This window comes from Labrus mixtus, chromosome 18, assembly GCF_963584025.1.
Source record: "Labrus mixtus chromosome 18, fLabMix1.1, whole genome shotgun sequence".
Taxonomy (NCBI): Eukaryota; Metazoa; Chordata; class Actinopteri; order Labriformes; family Labridae; genus Labrus; species Labrus mixtus.
This window is the reverse complement of record NC_083629.1, coordinates 23,307,878-23,334,581: the sequence shown is the minus strand read 5'-3', so window position 1 is coordinate 23,334,581 and position 26,704 is coordinate 23,307,878. Positions and strand designations below refer to the sequence as shown.

The 26,704-nt window shown below is 40.2% G+C and overlaps 1 protein-coding gene across 1 annotated transcript; it reads left to right on the top strand.

Moving 5' to 3' along the window:
• On the top strand, window positions 1–25,455 carry LOC132993251 (neuroblast differentiation-associated protein AHNAK). Its single transcript, XM_061062975.1, has 7 exons — window positions 1–289; window positions 9,844–9,893; window positions 10,637–10,747; window positions 11,758–11,871; window positions 12,006–12,159; window positions 12,683–12,843; window positions 12,934–25,455. The coding sequence occupies exons 1-7, from the start codon at window positions 232–234 to the stop codon at window positions 25,351–25,353; spliced, it is 13,068 nt and encodes a 4,355-aa protein (XP_060918958.1). The 5' UTR covers window positions 1–231; the 3' UTR covers window positions 25,354–25,455.
• Window positions 25,456–26,704: the final 1,249 nt, after the last annotated feature.

Sequence of the window (26,704 nt, the reverse complement as noted above, 5' to 3'; positions counted from 1 at the left end):
AGAAGGCAGCAGCGAGCACTCTCACTCTCCTGTCTCTTGATTTTCTGCAACTCATCCCTCTGCTGCGACTGGCGCTCCTAGACACACAGACTAGCAGAGGACGAGACGGGGGAAGCAGCAGAAGCAGCAGCAGCAGCAGCACCTGCTTAACCCTCCTCCACCAACTCCCTCCCTCCCTGCCAGGCCCAGGACCTCATCTCTGCTGCCGTTGCCTCCACCACCGCTGCCATCATGTGCGACTGTTTCCATCTGGCCTTCCCCAACTGGCACGCCGCCTCCTCAGAGACGGGTGGGCAACACTCTCTCTCCGCTCTATTTTCCCTCTCTCTATGACTTTGTCTGTGCTGTTTTCTTCCTGAGTTATTCACTGATTCAGCAGCAGGGTTCAGTAGTGCAGTGTGAGAGGAGAGACTGGGTTTGTGCGTGTGTGTTTTTTCTGATGCAGGGAGAACACAGTGAGTGAGTTTAAGGCGGCTGGTGCTGATGCTGAGTTGTGTTTCTGACCTGCAGTGGGGTGCTGGGTGTGTCTGCAGAGTGCAGGGGAGTGTTTGAAGATGTCATCATTGAGGATGTCAGGCAGCTCCGCACTTTCTCCCGCTTCCCTCCCGCTGTGCGTTTGAAGAAGAGGCCAAAAGAAAACAAGACTCGGTTAATGCGGCACTTCCTAAATGAAAACAGCGATAGAGGATAAATTCCTGAGGGCAAAGATGAAAAGAGCTTCTTCTGAGAGCAAAAACTATTCTCCAAATTTAAAAATACCCTCACAGGCAAAACCCCCAGAGACGAGCGCTTTAAGGCTGCTTCCTTTATATAAAAGAGGGAAGAGTTACTACCTGTAACCTTGCATCACTTTCACTGTAGGAGCCAAAAAAAAAAAAGTAAAACTTCAGAAAGTTTAGGATGTGCAGGTTCTCAAACTTTTGCAGAGAATATTTTTATATTTTTATATTACTGCTCACAGTCTTTCCTTTGATACATCACAGTCAGAACTCTTCAGGACTATAAATGTATCGTTAAAGAGGACACATTGCTGACATGATTTAAAACGTTTACATGCCATGTATGGAGGCGTTAAACATCGTTGTGTAATTTGTGTTAAATCAGTCAAGTTGAGGGACAGTAGACGGGAGATTCGGCTTTCCAAAGATGAAAAGAAAAGGTTATAGAAATACAAATTCATCTGTCGAGGGACGTCCAAACAAAAATACATTCAAAACAAACATCATCGATGAAATATAGTCATGATAAAGAGATTTTAAAGACACCAACACTGAAGTTTAAAACATCTTATAGATAGTTAAAGTGCGTCATCTTGTGTGAGCTTTGTTAAGTGGCTCTGCGTCTGCAGGTTTAAAAGTGTTTCTGAAGCCTTCAGGAGCAACAAGCCGACAGCCAGGGTGTTAACATTCAGGATACATACTTAAAATATGTCATTTATTCTGCTCTACAGGATGATTGAAGTTAAGTTACTTTACAGCTGCGAGTGGCAGGTTGTGTCGATTCAGATTCAGATTCTTTATCGTCCCTTGAGGGGAAATTTGTTTTGCAGCAGGAGCACAAAAAAAGACAACAAACACAAGGACAACATCAACAGTAAAATCAAAATAAACACAAAGATGAAATCAGGACACAACACAACAAAATATAAAACAAAATAAACCATCACACTAAAATCAGTCTCATATCAAAATGGATATTTTTACTTATACACCAGTCGCTGGTCGCCAGAAGAGCAGCGGCTGGTGTTTGTGATTTGAATTGTCAAAAGTATGTCCTTTAAATCTTTCCAAAGGTTGTTGTTTGTAGTATGTTTTTGTCTGGAACATTACGCAGTAGTTTATAGACACTGCCGGTTAAAAGCATCGATTTTAAAATGTACCTCAACGTTTTTTTACGAGGTAGGTGGTCGTGCCAGGGATGAATCAGACAAACCATCAAATAAGGCAAAGAAATCAAAGCATCACCAACATGGCATGGTTATAAATTCATGCTTTTATGCTCCTGTTTTAACACTTTGAGGTTTGTCTATGTAGGTTCTCAGTCATCCTGGTCGTGGTTACTTAGAAATATCTTCAACCAAGTCCAGTTGCTTTTGGATCAAGCTTCGAGCACTTTGAGATTTGCATCAAATATAAATTACTTTATGGATACGATTGATTATTTATTATTATTATTATTATTATTAGATGATAAAATTGCTAAAAAGGTAGAAGAGAATAAAATTGAGCCTTAGTTGAGTTTTCATTGTGCCTCTGATATCGTCCTTGTTCTGTTGAGTTTCATCATATGTGACAGACGTTGACTAAAACTGGTGAAGCGTTGATTTAAAAGTTATTGTTTTGTCTGATGTCGATCACAGGCTTCAGGTTGATGTTTGCTTTAAGGACGTAAATGTCTGCTGTCTGGTAAAATGTTGAATCCAAAACAACACTGGCTGTGTTTCTATGTTTTTCTACGTCAAAGCCCCCCCACCCCCCCGCCCACACTTTACCCATAATTCTTCTCATTTACTCTGCAGCTACTTTAAATTAAATCTGCCTGAAGAGGTGGAGAGTTTTGTGTCGCTCTGAAAGGCTTCAGGGAGCGCTCAAGGTCAGAGAGAGAGAAAGAGCTATTAGGAGAGGGAGAGGAAGAGAAAGAGGGAGAGTGAGATTAGTTTACAGTGAGAAAGGGAGCCAGACAGGAGGGCCAGAGTCTCAGCCTCTGTCTGAAAAATCCTGCTCTGCAATCATTATAACACCACTTGGGTGATTGTCTATATGGCTGCAGCAAAGAGATGATCTTAGCATTTGTTTTTAACCTGTTTGAATCATCAGAGATGTTGACACTGATTTTTTTGAAAGGCATACAACTTTGACGTGAATATTGAACAATAAGTCTCAATGATACTTGTTAGAAATATTAATGAATGCTCTCATATTTTTGGTTAATTTCCAATTTTTTATTATTAAATCTATTTCAACTTAGATTGTCAGACTCGTCAGGAGAGAGAGGACACTCTTAACAAACTTTGAAAAAAGTTAAATTCCAGATCAAATGCAAGAAAAGGCAGGTTATGTGTATTTGTTTACATTGCTGTGGTCGAGATAAATGTTATTTTAGGGTGAACAGCAGTGAGAGTAATCAATTGAACAGATCAAATGTCATTCAAGACAAAAATCAACCTGATGTTTCTGTTACACAACTAAATGATCTGGTTCAAATCACTCGATGCTCAGGGCTTATGAGGAAAACAAAAACACCAGGAATTGTTGGAAACACAGTTCAACCCCATGTGCAGGTAGCTGACCTGCAGTAAGACTGAGTCTCCGTCTTTCTGTTGGAATTGCACGGCGTGGGAAAACATGCGAGTAGGAAAAAAGATTCCAGAGCTGTGATGAAACTCGCTGTAAGTTTGTAGCAGATCAATAGATTGAAAGCATGCGCTTTTACGGTCTCATGTTCATATAATCCATGCAGAAAATCTAATTTAGTTTTTTTTCCCCCCCTTTCACTCAAATCTTATTATAATTTGGATTGAAACAAGCTGCCCTACAGTGAAAGCAGCTTGTGTCTGCCTGTTGCACTGAAAACTGAGCAGGATCCAAATCCAGGAGCACAAATAACGAGCTGCATTACTTTATATTAGTTTCTGAAGAGGGGAGCCTCAGGGAGCCTTCCAGGTGCTCCTCAACAGGAAACACAAACTGGAGCAGAAGGCGGTTATGTAAGAGACGAGCTGAGGACAGGAAACCGATTTCAAGATTTTACATAACATTTAAACCTGCATGTTTGTTTTTGTTGTTTCTTGTGATTTTAATCAAAGCTGATTAAAGTAAGTGGACTGTAAAAGACACACAAAGGGTTAAATGCCTCCCTTACTGCTCTGCAGAGCACACAGTGTCTCTGCATGCTGATGCTGTTTGTGTGCATTTAAATGTGACATTATGCCATCATTTAGGGAATAAATGTGTCATTTTTAAATGCAAATGAGCTTCATTGCAAATGCGTCTAATTCAAAAATAATGCTGCTAACATGCACGGCAGAGGCGTGTCCAGAGGGCTCAAGGGGTGGCATGGCCCCGCCTAGAAATCTGAATGGCCACCCGAAAAAAATCCTAAACTGCGACTGGCTATATCTGCCCTGTCAGAAGCAGGACTTTTGTTAAAACCAACTAGGTCTTTTTTTGGAAACGCTGCTCTATTTCATAAGACAGGAGCACAAGAAAGTAATGCACTCTGTATGACTTGCAATGAAATAACCAGCAAAACATTGCAAGTCAGACTGTGCAGGAGTGTGCATGCAAGTAATTTCAATTCAGACTTTAACTTAAATCTTCTTTTTGTGTCATTAAAACATTAAGATAATGTTGCCATTATCAATCAATCAATCATTATTTGTATAGCGCCAACTCACAACAAGTGTTATTTCGAGACGCTTTACAAAAGAGTATATGGGATAATATGCAGGAAGGATTTCCTGTTGTCCACACTTCCTTGCCGCTGAGGTGGAGGTCGGAGCAGGCCGTGCATGCATATCTTATTTTATAGATTAGGTTTGATTGGTGAAGATAGAAAGGGTAGATAATTGATATTTATGTGTGTGTGTTTGTGCGCACATCCCACTTCAGGCCACCCCTGCATAAGTCAGAGCCACAGTTGGGCCACCTCAGTCAAAAAAATCCAGACACGCCCCTGATGCACGCGCAGTTGGAGTGAAAAAGTTACCGCCTGCTCAGAGTTGGTGGTCACTGCGCCACAGTATTTTTAGAGGATGTCAAACACAAACCTTCATGTGATCATGAGTACAACTCTCTCTTTGTGTGATCAAAAACTGTGAATAAATTATGTAAACATTCATTTGAGTTTTTACTACTATGAACATAATCAGTGGTTTAATCAGTCCGACCCTGTCAGCAGCTCATCACTTCTTCAACATGTGTGGAGACGGTCAGGAGCTGTTACGCATGACGGGGATGCGTGTGCTGTTTGTTTCCTTTAAGGTTGTCCTTGTTTGTTCTATTCAGGGAGGAAGCTTTGTTTTAAACAGTGAAATTCATATCACGTTCAAAGAAAGAAATCAAGAGCAGGGGAAGGTTATGGGGGTGTTTGAGCCTGAATATCATATCATGTGCTTTAGACCTTAAGATGGAGCAGATAGCGGATTAAAATGAATCACAATTGTTGGTGCTTTTAGCGACCACAACCTGTTACATGAGAGGTTCACTGTCACAGCATTGTGTGAGGACAGACGAGTTTAAGCGTCTACATGGGTGTTGTTTGAAAGCCGACAGCCACAACACTAGTTCATAAGCCTCTTTCCTCATCACATCAGCACAAGCACTGAGGGAGGAGCCACACCCAGATCCAGAGCCGCAGTTGATCCCAAATATGATTCATACAGGATCTGCACCACAAAAGACTTCAGCATCTACCGCTCTGTTTTTTTTATGTGCAAATGATACCAATCAAAGTCAAAGCAGAACTCTGAGGAAGCATTTTATACATATTTTGATATATTTCCTCTAATGATAAGTCATAAAAGTGAACAGTACTGAAGGAGCATTCATGTGTATTTTATTTTTCTATTATGTTTTGCTGCTAATAGCGGTTTGACATCATTTCCAGGAACTTGCAGTTAGTGTGTTTTTTTTCCTTATTTACCTGTGCATTTGTGGTGAGAGGCTAGACAAGGAGGGTGAGTGGGTTTGAACATTTTCTGTTGACAGTCATCGTTATCCTTATTGTCATCATCGTAAGAAGATATTACTTTTTTTTGTTTAGAATTACTTTGCACTCTTTTTGTCAACAAACATATCTGGACTTTGAAATGTATTTTTGATACGAACGAGTCACAGGTACAGGCCCACTTAGTCAAAGGCTGCTTTCTCCAATCTAAGACGCCACAATAAGTACTATAATGTGATTTTATTTTGATCATTTCCGTCAGGAGTGAGTGTTGATATGCGCCCACTTGACAAATATTTAAGAAAGGAGAGTCAAAACGTGATCTGTCGGTAGTGAGGGCAGAACAACTGGACATCCGTCTGGTGAATAATACAACAAATACATCATCAAGTCATTCCAGGCAGCATCTGAATGCTTCATAAAGCTCACTGCAAACACTGACGCCATGGTCGAACTACACGGGACACCAGCAGCAGTGTACTTGAGACGTGGCACATGACAGTTTTCAGCCTTGAGGGACTCAGTCTGTTTAATGAATTTATCTGACACTGTCCGGCTTCACTTCTTGAAGACACACTGGACCATCAGTGTAACACAAGTCGCTCAACTTAACTCCACAGCAAGAGCAGAGTGAAACATGAACATATAAATCTACTTTTTAAAATGACGCTTTACTAGTTTACGTCTCGTAAAGGACCATTGATGCAGAAGAAAAGAGAAGAAGAAAATATCCACTAAAGTTGATGGATAACTTCTGAAAGGTGTCAATCAGAGTTTAAATTGAATGCTAATGTCTATTTTAAGACCTCCATACTTTTTCTCTCTAAACGCTTTCCTGTTTGTTGTTCTTCTCCATCTAATCCGTTTCTTGTAACTGAAATATACATCAACTGTTCTCCTGATTTTGTGCGGGTAAAAGTCGTATGATGACGAAATTAAGCCTGATGGACGTCGTTAGTCGTGCAGTGAACACTGAGGTAGGATGGGTTTCTGCCATGTTTGATATTTTGGTAGAGTTTGATTGAGATGTGCATATGAATTGAAAGCACTCCCGACTACAACCTCCACCTGTGGGAGTTTCTATCGACAATTGTGAATGCTCCGTCCTGATTTAACTCGTGCAGTGTGAGCTCTCATGTCATGCAACAATCGGGTCGTACAGTGTGAGCACATACAGTAAATCGGGAGCTTTGGTCGTGAGATTCAGTCCTACAGTGTGAGCTGACATTCGACCACAAATGTATTCAATTGTACAGTGCGGGCCGCTCTTTAGTAGGGCAAGAAGTAAAGTCAAAGGATCAAAGAAAACAGTTGGGTTAAATGTCTGGTGATCATGAAGTCTGTTAGAATTTACATTTCCATGTCAATGGGTCAAGTTGCAGTTAAACCAAATAATTCAAATTAGTCAACAAATGTCACAACCATCACTGTTTATGGATAGGTTAAGTAATGGAAACTCTAGACATTAAAGTTGTTTTTTGTAAGTTAAGGTGTTCCTCCACTTCAGTACTTTATTCAGCTAAATTTACAGGGAGGTGGATTCTTTAATAAGATATTAATGTGAAGGTAGCTTCCAGGGCGTACAAAGAGTTAAGTCTCCAGAACACACTTCATTCAGTTTGGGAGTGACACCCAAAGGTACCTAAAAGTGTCCCGCCCCCTTTGTCCATCTGAGACTGAACTAATCACTTTAGCCACTTTGGCAGTCTCACTCCCGCCTGGAATGCTAAAAGGGCAGTTTGGGTAACTTGTTGTTAACAACTTGGTTTATTTCCCCGGAGTTGAACCAACAAACAGCAGCAGGTAGGTGAACTATTGATTCTGCATTAATTGAAGGTAATGACGGTGATAAGGACTCAAACCATAGTCGATGTAACGGTGCAGCTGCAGAGGATGTTGGGTATTACATTTCACAACATGACTAGACTGTGGTGTGTTCAGAGCTGACACGGTGAATCTGTTGTGTTTGTTAAGATTTCTGATCAGGGTGTTAGAGAACTTTAGGGTCTATGATGACGGTGCACGTTGTGTTTTAGACAAGTTTCCATTTCAGAAAAGGATCCGAGCTGTGGTGTCATTCGATAGCGTCTTTAAATTATCATGAATCATCAACCTTGAAGCAACAACACACCCTGATACAGTAGAAGGTTTTTTCACTCCATCAGTCTCTTAATGCACTCACACAGGCAGTCAGAGCACCTCACATGATATACATTAAGGAAAGAGTGGGGGGGGTGATGGTGTGAGTGGTGAATCGAGATACTATGGTGTAGCAGTATACTGTATGTCTGTGCATTAGTGGGCATATGGCATGTTTGCTACATAACTACAAATTTCAACTTTAGTTTATAATATTAAGCCTCTACTTGCTGAAGCTTTTTTGATACAGAGCAGGAGACAAGTGCTACATCATTTTCATGCACAATAATCTCTTAAACTACTTGTAGAAGAAACTACTGATTATATCAAGTATTGCGTTTTTTTGTGGTTGATATATTTGCAAAGTAAATCACCTCTGCAGAATCTTGTAAATCCCTCTCTAACACTGGCTTCTCTTTATTGAGCGTACACTAACCCAAGGCTTTTTATCACTTTGTATGAGTATTAATTAATTGGTTTTATTACAATTCAGACCCTCATCAACCACCTCTACCTCATCTAGTTTTGCAACTTCTTGAGTTGCTAATTTTTCTGGAAACCTAATCCACGTTGGGTGACATTTTCCTTTAATTTCTTGATTTGAGCTAAGGAGTTTAGTGCGTCAGTGAGGCTTAGAGAGGTCGCAGTCCCAGTTCTACAGCTTATTAGAATAAAAATTAATAAGCTGTGTGAGCACAAATAACTTGATCTGCACTGTGAAATGATTGGATTCCTCTTGTAGGGTTCAATAACAACATTTTAATACTTGTTTCTAGTGTTACAACATCTGCTGATCAGAAGCCTATTGATCATGTGAATTTATTTGCGAATTGATTTCATTGAAAAAGAGTGATAGCTAACTCACAAGCGACACTACTCGTTTGAATATGAAGCCAAGGGGCAGTAAACATTGCCATGGAAACAGCAAGCTCCACCAATCAGAGACGTCGTTGTGACACTCTATGATCGTAGGGAGTGTAGATCCTTTCCCCAAGATTGCTAATAAACAAAGTTTTTCTTAAAATGAGTTTGATATCATACGAACTTGTGGCTCCTACAGGAGCACAAACCATCGTTTCACACTCAGGTCGCTCGTGGTCAGCCTACCTTGGATAGTTATGGCATACATGTTAATAATCAAATCCACAATGGAGAAAATTAATGGGATTTTTACTTCTGGAACCAGCTCGATAGTCAAGCTTTGATTCATGCAAACTTATTAAAAATGACTTTTCTTAATGTATGCTGTAAATCTAAGCTACTAACACCTGGAGCACAGCCCTAAGCACAACTCCTGATACAATGAACCTCACATTCAAATGGCCTGAACAAATAGCTGACTTAAAATGGAATCAAACCAAGTAAACGTTAGTGAGTAATAATCTGACTAACCACGCTCACATGGAGTCAGACTTCCCCTCCTCAGCAGTCTGCAAAGGCCGACCTGAGAGGCCGACCTGAGAGGCTGCAGAGTCTAATCTGTGGATCAATACATTGGATCACTTAACGGACGAAGAAGGCAGCAGGTCCCTGGGGGAATTATTGCCAGGAAGAACTCTAAATAGTCTCATCATCGGCTCCAGTGTCTCTCTGAGCCTCAAAACAAGCGTCAGGAGTCAGACAGGGTGGAAGTCTCCGCTTACAGCTCAAAACACATAAATGCAGAAAAACAAGTGCTCGACTTCTAATTATCTGAACGTACAGGTGTGCATCGTCTTTGTAGCCTCACAGTATTTCACACTTGCATACATTGTGTTCATGGATCCCTTTAATTGGCCGTGGTGTTGAAAGATTTGCAATGCCTTTTTGAGATAAAGGACTTTGCTCAGATCAAGATTGGCGCTGCTAAAAAATTTCCATTGTGCAATTTTCCCTTCAGCTGTTAATCACCATGCAACCTGTTTTTGAGATTAGGTTATTTACATGTGCTGGTGCAGCTTGTTGGAATGAAGTTCTAATATTTCTGACATTATTTAACAATTAGCTGATGTTCTTACAGAAATGTATGGTTTGTTAATCTGTGTGTGTTTTCTACAGGAGGCGGTCGGAGGCTGAGAGGAGCAGAGCCTGTACCAGAGGACAACTCAGTGAGTATCTTATTTTGACTAAAATAGAAATGAAAGGATTTTTAAAATATATTTTTAAAGGTTTCTCTCTTGGGCTCACTCGACAGCAAAACAAAACTGAAAATTTAAGTAAGTCACAGAAACATTTGGGATGTCCTAATCGACTGTTTCAGCCCTGATCTGGAGTCCTAGAAAATTGGGTTCATCTGATGTCGAGTCTGAGCTGATTGACCTAAATTCTGATAAAAAAAATATGTCTGACACATTTAAATAACAGCCTTCTAAATTGAGCATAACTTACTTTCCCTGAGCTACTTACCCAAAGGCCCTTGCTCAACACTTTTTAAGGTGATTAGTCCTGCAAGATTAATCCTCTGGGGACAATCGATGTCTGTAGCAGTTTTTTTTTTTATGGGAATGTTTCAAATTATTTTGTAGATAATTTCCTCTGGAACGTGTTGGACTGTAAGACTGACTAACACTGCCTTCCCTGGAAACACACAACTAGTGTGACAATTGTTATATGCCAAATAGCCAGTGGCAGAGGAAGGTGTGTTCACACTTCATACCTTTGTGGCTCGTTCTTCAAGGAGAGCTACTTTAGATAAGAAAACGTTTTATTTTCAGGGTGCTATGAAGAAGAGATGATGTATAAGTAGATGACTGAGAGTGACTCAGATGTCTCTTTAAAATGAATCACAACAGCTGTTTTGGGAATAGACCAGGTGACTGTTTTGGTGCTCACTGACCCGATGTCCACGCAGATATGTGACGAGCCATCTCAGTTCACTGAGGGAGAGAGACCACGTCCTCAAGGATCGTCGCCCGTCGAGGAGTATCCTGAAATGGACAAATACACAGACAGTGACAAAGAGGTACAAAGCACAGACACATCACCAATCCAGATTACAAACAACTTGTTTTCATGATGTTTAATGACCTGAAAATACAGTGAACACATCAATTAGGCCAAGAAATCAGGTGTTTTCAGCAGTAATCTCTTTATTTTTCATAATCCCTCCCGGCGGAGGAAAGTAGATTTCTTTATAGCCAGACATTTTAGAAACAGGGTTATTACAGAGACCAGACTACAACCTCGTTACCTAAATAGGCAACTTGTAAACACACTGAGTCCATGAACAGTCTGTTCGTGTATAGATGTTCATGGACTCACTCAAATGAAGTTAGAAAAACAGGCTTGTGACCCAGAGAAGGAAGCCTGTGTTTGGCTCATTTAGCCTGACACGGATCTATCTGTGCGCTCAAATCAAAGTATGAGGTGGATTTTTAAAGTCTTTAGGTAAAGATGAGTGAAAATGAAGAAGACTGGACTGTTCCACATGAAGTCACAGATTAAGGTCAAATGTGACAAATATGTAGATAATTTAAAATTTGTATAAAAGCCAAAAGATATTTCACTATGTATTCTTAAACACATAAACTGGGATTTATTTTATGTTCAATTTCGACGTTCAGGTATGATTGCTTTTTGTTCTATGAGGAGGCTTGTTACAATATTTGGAAATGAAATTCAAAGGTAGAAGTCAGAAAAAGATGGAACTCAAACAAGTACATTTAAAGGATTAATAAATAAAGTAACCCACTACTACTAAGTGAAATGCTTTTTTATGGTCGTCCAGGCAACAGGCTGTGGTCTGAGATGGGCTGTGTTTTGCTTACAAATGCATATAGTAATAATGACCATGACTCGGCTGCTCTTTGTATTAATGCAGAGTATTTCATTTTCAGAGCAAATAGTTTCAAATCCTGTTGATGGGGTTTCTCTGCTGCCTTTTCTTTTTGTGTAAGGCCGATGTTCTGACTATAACTGCGTTCTCTTTTCAGTATTATTTTTTGTAAGAATTCTTTTTTTTTCTACTTTTAGTGTGAAGCGGAGCATGACCCACATCGCAAAGGTGGGAGCGGAAAGAAAAGTAAAAAGTCTGGGCTTGGGTCCATGTTTGAAAAGCGCTCGACATCAAAGACACACAAACTGAAGGTGAGACGTTTCCCAGCTTCTTCTCCTCTCTGTTGTGTGTAGATCTGTGAAACCCTTCATGCTGTGCTGCGGCGGAGAATGACACACCTCGAGGTGAAGTGATTCTTACCTGTTCTACTTTGACGTGTCGACAGGAAGCTCACAGCCCTGAGTCTGAGGTGATCGTGAAAACAGCCCAAGATGGATGCGCAGAGGGTCTCATTTACGGTGGAGGGGGGAGAGAAGGGCTCTTTATTAAGGAAGTGGTACCAGAGTCCCCGGCCTCAAGAAGTCTCAAACTGAAAGAAGGTAAACTACTTCAACTTCAACTTCAAAGTCCCCAAAGGGCGATTGGTTTCGCAGCAAGGCATAAATAGGACAGAAAAAGACAAGACATTTAAAAATGGATAAACAGTGATCTTTGACTGATGCTCTTAGCAGCTTCCATTTCAGAAAGAATAAAGTGCTGAATCAGCATGAAATATAAACAGGTCACTGATATTCATCGCTAGTAATAAAAGTCACATTTTAACTCACTGTACAGTAGTGTTGTAGTCAAAACTTTACAAACAGAGACCAAAGACATACCCGAGACCAGAGTGCTCCAAGACTGAGACAAAAACAAGACATTGAGGGATCGAGGCCAAATCAAGACCAAGACCAAGTCAGGGAGAGACCGAAACAAGACCAAGACCATAATAAATATCACAGAAAAATGACCAAGAGAAATGTCCATGAGAATAATTTAACTTCATCCCTTTAAAATTCAGTTTCATAGACTGAAAGCCTTCTCATATAAGTGCTTCTGAATGTTTTTTTCTCGTTCACACAGGTGATCAGGTTCTGAGTGCCACTGTATATTTTGACAACGTTCCATATGAGGACGCCATTCAGATTCTGGAGCACGCTCAAGCGTACAAAGTGAAGCTCTGCTTGAAACGCAAACCAGACGTCCCAGAGACCAAACCCATCATGGAATCTGATGTCATCCCCGTAAATATTTTTCAGTTATCTTATCAGAGTCTTTGTGATAAATGGTCTTAAGACTGAAATGTAATTTGAATAATTCTGTTTTCTCAACAGGAGGATGACACGTATACTCCAGAGATGAGGGAGCATGGAAAAACCAAAAGGCGTAGTGATGCCCGCATTTCATGGCCCAAGTTTCACACCCTAGGAAGGAAGTCCCACTTTACGAGGTCTCACAGTTCCTCAGAGGCCGACGAGCAGAGAAAGCTTGAGCTTAGTCCCCCCACAAGTGACACAGAGTCTCCGATAAAATCCCAGGATGCTGTCAAAGACAAAAAGAGGAATAAAATGAAGCTTTCTTTTCTGAAAAAGAGAGGCCGTGTAGGTTCATCTGAAGATCTAGACACAGACACGGTGACAACTGGGCAGATCAGTGGCAAAATGCTTTCACCTGAGTGCCCTGAAAGCTCCTCTGGAGAAACCCCTGAAGTCTATGTGACAGCTTCGGAAGACTTGCAAAATGAACAACAACTGACACACAAGATGGAGCTCATAACTATTGATAGCACTTTGAAAACAGAAGATCTAACTGTGGCTCTGGCAGATCAAGAAAGCCCCTTTGGTGCAAAGTCTCCTGAGGGTAAGAAAAAGAAGAAAGAAAGATCTGAATTAAAAATGAAAATTTTGGGGAAGGATAAATCACACAAGAAAGAAGCAAAAGCAAAAGCCTCACCAAAGAGGTTGAAAACACTGGGGGCAAGTATCGAAATAGCAGATCAACCTGAAAATGAAAAGTCAAATGTAAGTGTTGAGACACACAAAGAGCTAAAAGGAGATGAACAAGGACCTGGCGCCATTTCAGCCAAACCAGTGACAACACAAACGGACACCAGCTTGCCAAAGGTGGAACTTGAAATAGCTGATGTTGCATTGGTGAAAAAGTCTCCAAAGAAAGGAGAAGCAAAAACAAAGAAAGACAAGGACAATAAACAAAAACAAGAAACCAAGACATTCAAACTGCCAAAAATAGGCTTTGGTGACATTGCCATGGAGGGAGATATTAAAAAAACAAATGTAACTGTTGAGGACTGCACAACTAAAATAGAGCCTCTTACAAGTTATGGTACAGAAGTGAAAGAGGACCCTTACGAACGTCTGTCAAAAAGCAGTCTTTCCAAAACACAACTTCCCAAACGTGAAGACATTGAGATTCCTGGTATGGAGGACTTGTCTAGGAAGACCGCAGCCAGAGGAATAAAAGAACCCAAAGTGGTTTATACGGGACATTATGATGAAATTTCATCTGAAACTATGCCAATGTCAATTGATGTTGACAGTGTTAAAGAGGCAGTTTCGAAATTGCCTGGATTTAAGCTGCCTAAGGTTGACACATCTGGTGTGCCTATTCCTGAAGAAATAACTGTGATAGACGCCAATGCACAAAGAATATCAGTCAAAACACCTACAAAAGTTGTAGACAACAAATCAAAACATGAGACACACTTTACTAGGTTTGACACAACAGCCTCTACAAGCATCTCCAAGACCACAGTCAAACTACCAAAGGTCGCACCTGATGGGTTAGCCTCAGAGGTACTTCTAATTGAAACCAAGGTGGAAAAGAAAGACAAACCCCAGAAACTGAGCGACAAAGAGATTAAAACTGAGGTTTATAAACGAGAAGATATAATAATACCTGGAAAGGAAAGTGCAGATGAAGAAGCTGTAGCTCTGGGAAGCGATGATAAGAGATCAAAGAAGGCAAAGAAAACAACACCTGGCTTAGGGATTGCAATGCCAGATATAAAAATCCCTCACATTGGATTTGACTTTGGAAAACAAACTCTAAATCAGGAAAAAGATGACAACATCAAAGAAGAAAGGACTATATTCCTCCCAGAAGTACAAACGTCAAAAACTGAAACAAAGAAAGCAATGGGGCACATTGGAGGAGCCATATCGGATGTGAAGGTACCTGAAATCGATGGGATTGAATACATTGATTCAGTAAGTGGTTCACCAGTTGAAAAGAATGGTGGCATTGGACTTACAGGTTTTGGCGTTAATCTTGAGGCTTCAAAGCCAAATGCTGACATCTCCTTTCCAGAGATAAAACGTGAAGCGTATGCTGACGCTAAGGAGCACACATCAATGGACATAAACATTGATGCAGGGATAAAAACGATTGAACAGGAGGGACAGGGTAGCAAGTTCAAAATCCAAAATCTTGGCCTCTCCATGCCAAAGGTGAAAGGCCTTCCAATGAATACAGGACTATCAGAAAAAGGTGTAGATGTTACACTAACAGGAGCTAAAGCAGAGGCTGAACACCAAGAAATTCCTCGGGTTGAAGTAACTCTTGGGGGCATAGATGTTTCGATTCAAGAGGAAAAGCTGGATGTTGAAAAATCTGAGCTTGAAATCAAAACTCAGCAGACGGATCTTAAACTGAATGGACAAGGAAGAAAGATCATGATGCCAGAGTTAGGAATTAAAATGCCAAAATTGAAGGGGCCTCAATTCGACTTAAGCCTATCAAAGAAAGGTGTCGATGTCAAACTACCAGAGACCAATGCTGAGGTCAAACTCGTAGATGCTCCAGAGATTGATGTTACGCTTGGTAACGTAGAGATTTCTATTCCAGAGCCTGACTTGGAAATCAAACCTCTACAAACTGAAGGTGAACTTGACAGACACGGAGGCAAGATAAAAATGCCAAAGATTGGAATCACAATGCCAAAATTAGAAGGGCCTGACATTGATTTCAGACTCCCTGATGCTGAACTAAAATCACCCTCTGCTAAAGTGGACATTAAAGTTTCAAAAAGCAAATCTGTTGAAAAGAATATGGAAGGATCAACATCCAAATTTAAAATGCCATCTCTCAAACTACCCAAATTTGGAGGTGCTACTCAAAATGCAGGTGTTGAAATATCTAAAAAGAACAAAGGTATTCCAATTCCTGAAACACAACTGAAACCACTTGAGGAAGGTGCAGTTGACATTACAGCACCAAGCGTTGACATTGAGGGCCCATCTCTTGATGTGAAGAAGACACAAGCTGAACTTGATGGAAAAGGACACAAATTCAAAATGCCCAAATTTGGAGCCTCAGTGCCAAAACTTAAAGGTCCCGAAATTGATTTAAGCTTTTCACAAAGAGAGGTTGGTTTACCTGAAGCTAAAGCAGAAGTCAAACTCCCTGAAGTTGAATGTACAGATCCTGATATTAAAGTTGAGATCAAAGCTCCAGAGATTGAAGTTCAACAACAGGATTTTGAAGGATCACCATCAAGATTTAAGATGCCAACATTCAAACTACCAAAATTTGGGTTTGATATGACACATGTATCTGTGGAAGAACGTGATATGGACAAAGATATGAAAATTGAAGGACCTGACCTTAATATTCAAGCAAAAGGGTTGGCAGTTAATATTGCAGCACCCGACATTGACACAGAAGGACCTTCAATAGATATGCAATCAACTGGAGCTAAACTAGATGGAAAGGGAACCAAGTTTAAAATGCCTCATCTTGGTTTATCCATGCCAAAAGCAAAAGGGCCGAAACTTGATTTCAACCTGTCAAGGAAAGACACTGATGTCTCATTACCAGTGGCGGAGGTGGATGTTAAACTTCCAGAGGTTGATTTCGAAGCAGCAGATGTGCCATTTCCAGAGAGAATGGAAATTCCAGATGCTAAAGTTGAAGTCAAACTTCCAGAAACCACTCAAATAAATGTGGACATGAAACCACCAGAGTTTGAAACAGATGGATCTTCTCTGGAGTTTAAAATACCAACGTTTGGAATCCATTTGCCAAAAGTAAAAGGACCAGAAGTTGACTTAAGCTTATCAAAGAAAGATGTAGATATGGCATTACCACAGACAAAAGTCGAGGTCAAACTTCAAGATGCGCCCAAATTTGATGTCAGTCTTGGAAAAGCAGAAGTGACAATGCCAGAGGCTATGGTGAAAGTGAAACAACCTGAAGTGGAACTCAAACCTTTGGAGACTGATATTGAACTTGAAAGGAAAGGTGGTAAGTTCAAAATGCCTAAGTTTGGTATCACAATGCCAAAAGTTAAAGGGCCTGAAATTGATTTAAACTTCTCAAAAAAAGACCTGACCCTATCAGGAGCCAATGCAGAAGTAAAACGCCCTGATGTTGACCTGAAAAAGTCTTCTGCTGAAGTAGAAATTGAGGCTCAATATCGGACAACACGTGACATTGCAGCACAAAATATTGATATTGTGGTTCCTTCACTTGATGTGAAAATAACTGAAACAGAAGGTGTGGGAAAAGAAGGCAAGTTTAAAGTACCAAAGTTTGGAATATCATTGCCAAAAGTACAAGGTCCTAAAATTGATGTAAGCTCTCCGAAGAAAGGTGTGGATGTCAAATTACCAGATGCTACGGTCCAATTTCCAGAAACTCCTGAAATTGATGTCAAACTTGGAAAAGTGGATGTTTCTATTCCAGAAGCTAAGATTGAGGTTAAAAAACCTCAGCTGGAATCAAAGACCTTGCAGTTTGAAGGTGAACTTGCTGGGCAAGAAAGCAAGTTCAAGATGCCAAAGTTTGGAATATCAATGCCTAAAGTGAAAGGACCTGAATTTGACTTCAGCTTATCAAAGAAAGATGAAGACACCACACAACCAAAAGCCAAAGCAGAGGTTATTCTCCCTGATGTTAAACTTCAAGAACATTCTGCTAAAGTGGAAATTAAAACTCCTGGGATTGAGGCTCAATCAAGTAACATAAAAGCATCGCCTTCAAAATTTAAAATGCCCACATTCAAATTTCCCAAATTTGGAGTAACAACTCCAAATGTCAGCGCTGAGGTACCTGATATGGACAAAAATATCAAAATTGAAGGAGCTGACTTACAAATATCAGTGCCATCTACAGATATCGATGTACCAAAAGTTGAAGCAGAGGTCAAGTTGCCAGAGGTGGAAGTAAAAGATAGTTCAGAGTGGGCTGTAAAAGACGATCAGCCAGGTGTTGAGTTCGATATAAAACTGAAAAAGCCAAAGTTTTCACTACCCAGTTTTTCATTTTCAAAACAAAGTGTAAAGGCTCCAGAAGTTGATGTCAGTCTTCAGAGTGTGAATGTTGCAATTCCAGAGGGAAAGGTTGAAGTGAAAGGAGGGGAAGTGGATCTACAATTACCAGAGGGGGAAGCAAAAGTTGACGGTGAATGGAGCAAGTTTACAATGCCAAAGTTTGGATTCACAATGCCTGAGGTAACAGGGCCTGAAATAGATTTTAGTTTATCTAAGAAAGATGGAAATGTGACACTACCTGAAGCCAAAGCTGAAGTCCAAATCCCTGACGTGGAACTGAAAAAACCTTCTGCTGAATTGGAAATTAAAGCTCCTGAGATCAAGGTGGCGAAGAAGGATACAGAAGGATCACCATCTAAGTATAAGTTGCCCTCATTTAAACTACCAAAATTTGGAGTTGGAATGCCAAGTGCCGTAGCAGAAGTACCTGAAGCCAACAAAGACCTAAAAATTGATGGAGCAGACATTAAAATTCCTGAAGAAGTTCTCACCGTTGACATTGAGGGCTCATCAATAGATATGAAAATGACAGGAATAGAACATGAAGGAAAAGCAGGGAAGTTTAAAATGCCAAAGTTTGGCATAACAATGCCTAAAGTAACAGGGCCTGAAATTGATATAAATCTATCAAAGAAGGACATAGATGTGACACTCCCTGAAGCTAAAGCTGAAGTCAAAATACCCGAAGTTGAACTGCAAAAACCCTCTGCTGAAATAGAATTCAAAGCACCTGAGATCAAAATTCAACCAAAAGATAAAGACGGCTCACCATCAAAATTTAAGATGCCTACTTTTAAGCTACCAAAATTTGGAGTCAGTATCCCAAGCGCCACTGTAGAACTGCCTGAAACTAACAAGGACCACAAAATTGATGGCGCTGATATAAAGATTTCTGGAGACGTTCCCCAAGTTGATATTGCAGCCCCCAGTATTGACATTGAGGGCCCATCCATAGAGATGCAAACTTCAGGTACTGAACATGTAGGAAAAGGAAGCAAGTTTAAAATGCCAACTCTAGGTTTCAATGTGCCTCAGGTTAAACGACCTGATATTGATTTAAGCTTGTCAAAGAAAGATGTGAATGTGACACTTCCAGAGGTCAAAGCCGAAGTCAAACTCCCTGATGTTAAAATGAATGCGCCCTCTGCTGAATTGGACATTAAAGATCCTGAAATCAAAGTGGCAATGAAGAACACAGTAGGATCACCAACAAAATTTAAGATGCCAACATTCAAATTACCAAAATTTGGAGTTAGCATGCCAAGTGCCACTGTGGAAGTGCCTGACACTAACAAAGACGTAAAAATCGATGGAGGAGAAATAAGATTTCCTGAAGAGGTTCTCACAGTTGCAGCACCCAACATTGACATTGAAGGCCCTGCAATAGACGTAAAATCTATAGGAACAGAACAAGAAGTGAAAGGGAGCAAGTTTAAAATGCCAAAGTTTGGAATAACAATGCCTAACGTAACAGGGCCTGAAATTGATTTAAGTTTATCCACGAAAAATGTAGACTTGACACTACCAGAAGCCACGGCTGAAGTCAAACTCCCTGATGTTGAACTGCAAAAACCCTCTGCTGAAATAGAATTTAAATCACCTGAGATCAAAGTTCAAACAAAAGATAAAGAAGGCTCACCATCAAAATTTAAGATGCCAACATTTAAACTACCAAAATTTGGAATGGGTTCTCCAAGTGCCCATGTAGAACTGCCTGAAACTGACAAAGAACTCAAAATTGATGGGGCTGATATGAAAATACCTGAAGAGGTTCTCCAAGTCGTTATTGCAACACCCAGCATTGACATTGAGGGCCCATCCATAGAGATCAAATCTACAGGAACTGAACATGTAGGAAAAGGAAGCAAGTTCAAAATGCCAAGTCTAGGTTTCAATGTGCCTCAAGTTAAACGACCTGATATTGATTTAAGCTTGTCTAAGAAAGATGTGAATGTGACACTTCCAGAGGTCAAAGCCGAAGTCAAACTCCCTGATGTTGAAATGAAAGAGCCTTCAGCTGAATTTGACATTAAAGATCCTGAAATCAAAGTGGCAATGAAGAACAAAGAAGGCTCACCATCAAAGTATAAGATGCCCACATTCAAACTACCAAAATTTGGAGTCAGTATGCCAAGTGCCACTGTGGAAGTGCCTGAAACTAACAAAAATCTCAAAATTGATGGAGCTGACATGAGTATTACTGAAGAAGATCTCAACATCAACATTGCTGCACCGAGCATTGACATTGAGGGTCCATCCATAGAGATGAAAACTACAGGAACTGAACATCCAGAAAAAGGAAGCAAGTTTAAAATGCCGAAGCTAGGAGTATCAATGCCTAAAGTAAAAGGGCCGGATATTGATATAAATCTATCAAAGAAAGACGTAGATGTGACACTCCCTGAAGCTAAAGCTGAAGTGAAACTTCCTGAAGTGGAACTGCAAAAACCCTCCGCTGAAGTAGAATTTAAATCACCTGAGAAGAAACTTCAAACAAAAGACAAAGAAGGCTCACCATCAAAATTTAAGATGCCCACATTCAAACTACCAAAATTTGGAGTCAGTATGCCAAGTGTCACTGTGGAAGTGCCTGAAACTAACAAAGATCTCAAAATTGATGGAGCTGACATGGATATTCCTGAAGATCTCAAAATCAACATTGCTGCACCGAGCATTGACATTGAGGGTCGATCCATAGAGATGAAAACTACAGGAACTGAACATCCAGAAAAAGGAAGCAAGTTTAAAATGCCGAAGCTAGGAGTATCAATGCCTAAAGTAAAAGGGCCGGATATTGATATAAATCTATCAAAGAAAGATGTAGATGTGACGCTCCCTGAAGCTAAAGCTGAAGTCAAACTCCCTGATGTTGAACTGCAAAAACCCTCCGCTGAAGTAGAATTTAAATCACCTGAGATCAAACTTCAAACAAAAGACAAAGAAGGCTCACCATCAAAATTTAAGATGCCCACATTCAAACTACCAAAATTTGGAGTCAGTATGCCAAGTGCCACTGTGGAAGTGCCTGAAACTAACAAAGATCTCAAAATTGATGGAGCTGACATGAATATTCCGGATGAAGATCTCAAAATCAACATTGCTGCACCGAGCATTGACATTGAGGGTCCATCCATAGAGATGAAAACTACAGGAACTGAACATCCAGAAAAAGGAAGCAAGTTTAAAATGCCGAAGCTAGGAGTATCAATGCCTAAAGTAAAAGGGCCGGATATTGATATAAATCTATCAAAGAAAGACGTAGATGTGACACTCCCTGAAGCTAAAGCTGAAGTCAAACTCCCTGACGTGGAAGTGAAAAAACCTTCTGCTGAATTGGAAATCAAAGCTCCTGAGATCAAGGTGGTGAAGAAGGATACAGAAATATCACCATCTAAGTATAAGTTGCCCTCATTTAAACTACCAAAATTTGGAGTTGGAATGCCAAGTGCCGTTGCAGAAGTACCTGAAACCAACAAAGACCTAAAAATTGATGGACCAGACATTACAATTCCTGAAGAAGTTCTCACCGTTGACATTGAGGGCTCATCAATAGATATGAAAATGACAGGAATAGAACATGAAGGAAAAGCAGGGAAGTTTAAAATGCCAAAGTTTGGCATAACAATGCCTAAAGTAACAGGGCCTGAAATTGATATAAATTTATCAAAGAAGGACATAGATGTGACACTCCCTGAAGCTAAAGCTGAAGTCAAACTCCCTGACGTGGAAGTGAAAAAACCTTCTGCTGAATTGGAAATCAAAGCTCCTGAGATCAAGGTGGTGAAGAAGGATACAGAAGGATCACCATCTAAGTATAAGTTGCCCTCATTTAAACTACCAAAATTTGGAGTTGGAATGCCAAGTGCCGTTGCAGAAGTACCTGAAGCCAACAAAGACCTAAAAATTGATGGACCAGACATTACAATTCCTGAAGAAGTTCTCACCGTTGACATTGAGGGCTCATCAATAGATATGAAAATGATAGGAATAGAACATGAAGGAAAAGCAGGCAAGTTTAAAATGCCAAAGTTTGGCATAACAATGCCTAAAGTAACAGGGCCTGAAATTGATATAAATCTATCAAAGAAGGACATAGATGTGACACTCCCTGAAGCTAAAGCGGAAGTCAAACTACCCGAAGTTGTACTACAAAAACCCTCTGCTGAAGTAGAATTCAAAGCACCTGAGATCAAAGTTCAAACAAAGAATAAAGAAGGCTCACCATCAAAATTTAAGATGCCTACTTTTAAGCTACCAAAGTTTGGAGGCGGTATTCCAAGTGCCAGTGTAGAACTGCCTGAAACTAAAAAAGACCTAAAAATCGATGGAGCTGATATAAAGATTTCTGGAGACGTTCCCCAAGTTGATATTTCAGCCCCCCATATTGACATTGAAGGTCCATCAAAAGATATTAAAACCAAAGGAATTGAACATGAAGGAAAAGGGAGCAAGTTCAAAATGCCAAGTCTAGGTTTTTCAGGGTCTCATGTTCAACACCCTGATATTGATTTAAGCTTGTCAAAGAAAGATGTAGATGTGACTCTACCAGAGGCCAGAGCTAAAGTTCAACTCTCTGGTGTCGAACTTAAAGAATCTTCCGCCAAAGTGGAAGTGATAACTCCACAAGTTGATGTTCAGACAAGTAATACTGAAGGATCACCAACGAAATTTAAAATGCCAACATTTAAATTACCCAAATTTGGAGCAAGTGCTGCACAGGTCAGTGTTGAAGTCCCTAACATTGACAAAAACATTAAAATTGATAAGGAAAAGCTGGAAGTATCGAAAGAGGGAGTTACTGTGAATGTCACAGGACCCAGTACAGACATCGAAGGCCTATCTGTGGATCTGAAAGGTAAAGGAAGTGAAATTGAAGGAACAGGAAGCAAGTTTAAACTGCCTAATTTTGGCATCTCCATGCCCAAAGTTAAAGGGCCTGAAATTGATGTGAGTTTATCAAACAGAGATGTGAATGTTACACTACCAGAGGCCAAAGCTGAAGTCAAACTGCCTGAAGTTGAATTCAAGGAACCTAAAGATGCTACCGCAGTGTCAGATGCACCTACAGTTGAGGTTGAGGCCAAGACAAGGCGACCAAGTTGGACATTTCCTAAGTTTTCATTTTCAAGGACAGGTGCTAAAGCTCCTGATGGTGATATCGATTTTGAAACAGCCGAAGTTGATGTTTCATTAGAAGTTGCCAAAGAAGATCCCTGTCCCCCAGATGTTGAAGTCCAGGTACCTTCAGGGGCTATCACAATGGAAGAGCTCCCTGCGGTAGAAACTGATGCAAACTTGAAAAAAAGTAGATTTTCGCTACCTAGACTATCTTTCTCAAAGTCAAGCATTAAAGAACCTGGGGTCAGTGCTGAACTTCCACAGGTGGATGTTTCTCTTTCAGCGGGAGAAGTGATAATCACACAACCTCAACTAGAAAGTATAACTGAGCTTGAAACTAAATATGATGGACAAGGAAGCAAGATTAAACTGCCAACTTTTGGTATCTCCATGCCCAAAGTTAAAGGACCTGAAATTGATCTAAGTTTATCAAACATAGATGCGAATGTTACACTACCAGAGGCCAAAGCTGAAGTCAAACTGCCTGAAGTTGAAGTCAAGGAACATAAAGATGCTACCGCAGTACCAGATGCACCTACAGTTGAGGTTGAGGCCAAGTCAAGGCAACCAAGTTGGACATTTCCTAAGTTTTCATTTTCAAGGACAGGTGCTAAAGCTCCTGATGGTGATATCGATTTTGAAACAGCCGAAGTTGATGTTTCATTAGAAGTTGCCAAAGAAGATCCCTGTCCACCAGATGTTGAAGTCCAGGTACCTTCAGGGGCTATCACAATGGAAGAGCTCCCTGCGGTAGAAACTGATGTAAACTTGAAAAAAAGTAGATTTTCGCTACCCAGACTATCTTTCTCAAAGTCAAGCATTAAAGAACCTGAGGTCAGTGCTGAACTTCCACAGGTGGATGTTTCTCTTTCAGCGGGAGAAGTGATAGTCACACAACCTCAACTAGAAAATATAACCAAGCTTGAAACTGAATATGATGGACAAGGAAGCAAGATTAAACTGCCAAAGTTTGGCATTGCACTACCAAAAGCAAAAGGACCTCAAGAAGAGTTAAATGCGCCACAGAAAGATGTAGGGATTAAACTACCAGAAGTTAAAGTTCAGGTCAAACTTCCTGAAATTGAAGTTAAGTCTGCATCTAGTGTTGACATGAAAGCATCTGAGACTGAAGCCAAGGCTAAAGACATTGGAGGATCACCATTAAAATTGAAAGGTCCAAGTGTAGAGTTCAAGACAGATGCTGAGACACCAACAACAGGAACTGAAAGTCCAGGCTCTCCTAGTAAATTCAAACTACCGTCATTTAAAATGCCAAGGCTGAGCTTCTCAAAGCCCAAACCTGAAGACCAATCTTTACCCGTTGAAGCTGAATGTCTAGAAGAACAGCTGGAAATTAAAATCGAGCCGAAAGAAGAGAACAAATCCCCCAAAATGACTTTGACATCAATTGGTGAAATGTTCCAGAATTTTGATGTGGAATTTCAGGTTCCGAAAACAGACACCATGGAAGGAAATCTTGAAAACTCAAAGGAAGTCCACAAAGCAGATGGACTCAGTGGAAAGTTAGAGGAAAAAGAAAAGGAAACACATATCAAGCAAGATGCTACCAGAAGTCCTGAGAGGACAGGTTGGTTTAAATTTCCTAGGTTTGGACTGTCCTCCCCATCAGAACCTGCAAAGAGTCCTGAAAAAGACAAGAAGGAAAACAGCCCTGAAGGGGAAACAGTGGATGACACAATAAGCCCTACCTGTTCTGTCCAGTCATCAGACGCCTTTGCTGATATTAGCTCTGCAATGACAAGTGAGCATGTCGGCCTGTCCTTATCTTCTCCAACCAAAGTAACTGTCAAATACTCTGATCCCAACACTGCTACAGGACTTGGAGAGGTGCACCGTAATATCATCACTTCCACCACAAGGACTGAGCTGATCTCCGTAGAGCCCAACTTGCCTGAGAAAATTACCATTCTGTCATCTGGAGTTTCTTCATCATCTGAAGACACGCTCAGACTGGAATCTGGAAAAATACATGTCATTACATCAAACATAGAAGCAACCCCAGAAGCACAGCATGCCAAGCTTCTGACTACCGTCCAAGTGCAATCAGTCGGAGGCCTTCCTCTTAGATCAGAGGGTAACGAAGCTGCATCGTGGACTGTTGAAGATTCACAAGGTGGCAAGAAAACAGTCTTTGAGAGACATTTAGTAACAGAGACATCAAGTGAAAGAAGTGAAAGCAAAGAAACAATTGTTATAACTAAACAAATCACGCGCATGTTAGACTCCGCTGAGCACATCTCAGGCGAGACAGCTTCTTCCATTCAACGACTTAGAGAGACTGTGCACTCGGAGAAAATGAGGTTCTTTGACGAAGCTGAAAAATGAAATAGCTTGATGTAAATTGTGACTTAAGATATTATCCCCAAATGTCCAGGCTCATTGGCCAGATGGTTCTCAATTTCACCGTCCATCGTGGGACATGGGAAACAGGTTGGCGACTTGAAAAAGGTTGTTAGCAAGTTTAATCTACCAATTACAGCAGAGATTTTGTCAGTGATCAGGTGTTAATTTCAATCTCTGGTTGCATGTTGTTGACCTGTAAAGAGTTGAAGTAATGTAATTAAAACTGACAATGTGAAGTTGTTAATAAGCTGTGCATCTGAGCGTCCGTCCAGCAAAATTACGACTTTCCCAAATATTCTTGCTTATATATGGCACGAAAGTGAGCCATGCCTTTTGCTTCTGAACATGTATCATATCTTTGTCATTACAAAGTTTTTAATGAACAGCACTGATCATCTTACCATACTTATCAGATAATCACCAGTGCATTTGATTAAAAAAAACTAAAAAATGCCTGATTTGAACGAGACTGTTGCAAGCAAACAATCAAAGTTAATTACATTCCAAAATATGTTTACAATAATTAAAATGTAAAGCTGGCACTAGATATCACCTACAAGCCAACTGTGCAGTATTTGGCAGACAAAGAAATATGTATGTGTAATTAAGACGTTCTTGTTGCTGTTGCTTAAGTGTAAAGACTAAATAGTATTGCAGAGCTGAAATGAGATGCTTATAATCAAACACAGCCAGTGTACTGCTGCAATTATATTTGTATTAATATTTTGCTTAGAAGCTAATTTGCTACAGTAAGAAATATATATGTCAACAGTATGTTTCTCCTCCCATATCACTGTACAAAGTGGAGATATTAAACTGTCTGTAAATAGCTGTTAATGATCTCTGGAGTTTTATTTCATCACTACACTTGTTTGAATTCCAGGAACCAAAGTTTTACACACTAAATAAATATTCTGTACGCAATCATTTGGCTGAAGCCGATAGCTAACGAGAGTCTGTGGTCAAAGTCAGCTGGTTTCAGTCCTGATCAGGGTCAAAGTTTGTGATCTTTTAGAAAAGGTCAACAAACTCATGCTTTATGTGTTATTAGGTGTAATTTCAGTATCGTTTAAACTTGGGCCTTATAATTTAAGATTTTGACATATTGAAAATAATAGAGAACGGATCCCAACAGAGAAAGAACTCTTTGTTAAAGAGTATGAAATGTGTTTTTTGGTCAGTAACATATGTTACATTGCTCTTTTGATAGCCACCAGACTCCATAGACAAAAACAATCATTTTAAATTGGAGAATACAGATGAATGCTGGTCTATCGCTGCCTCAATTGCTTAATTTGTTTGTGTTATGATGTCACTTTAGGGTTGCCAGCCA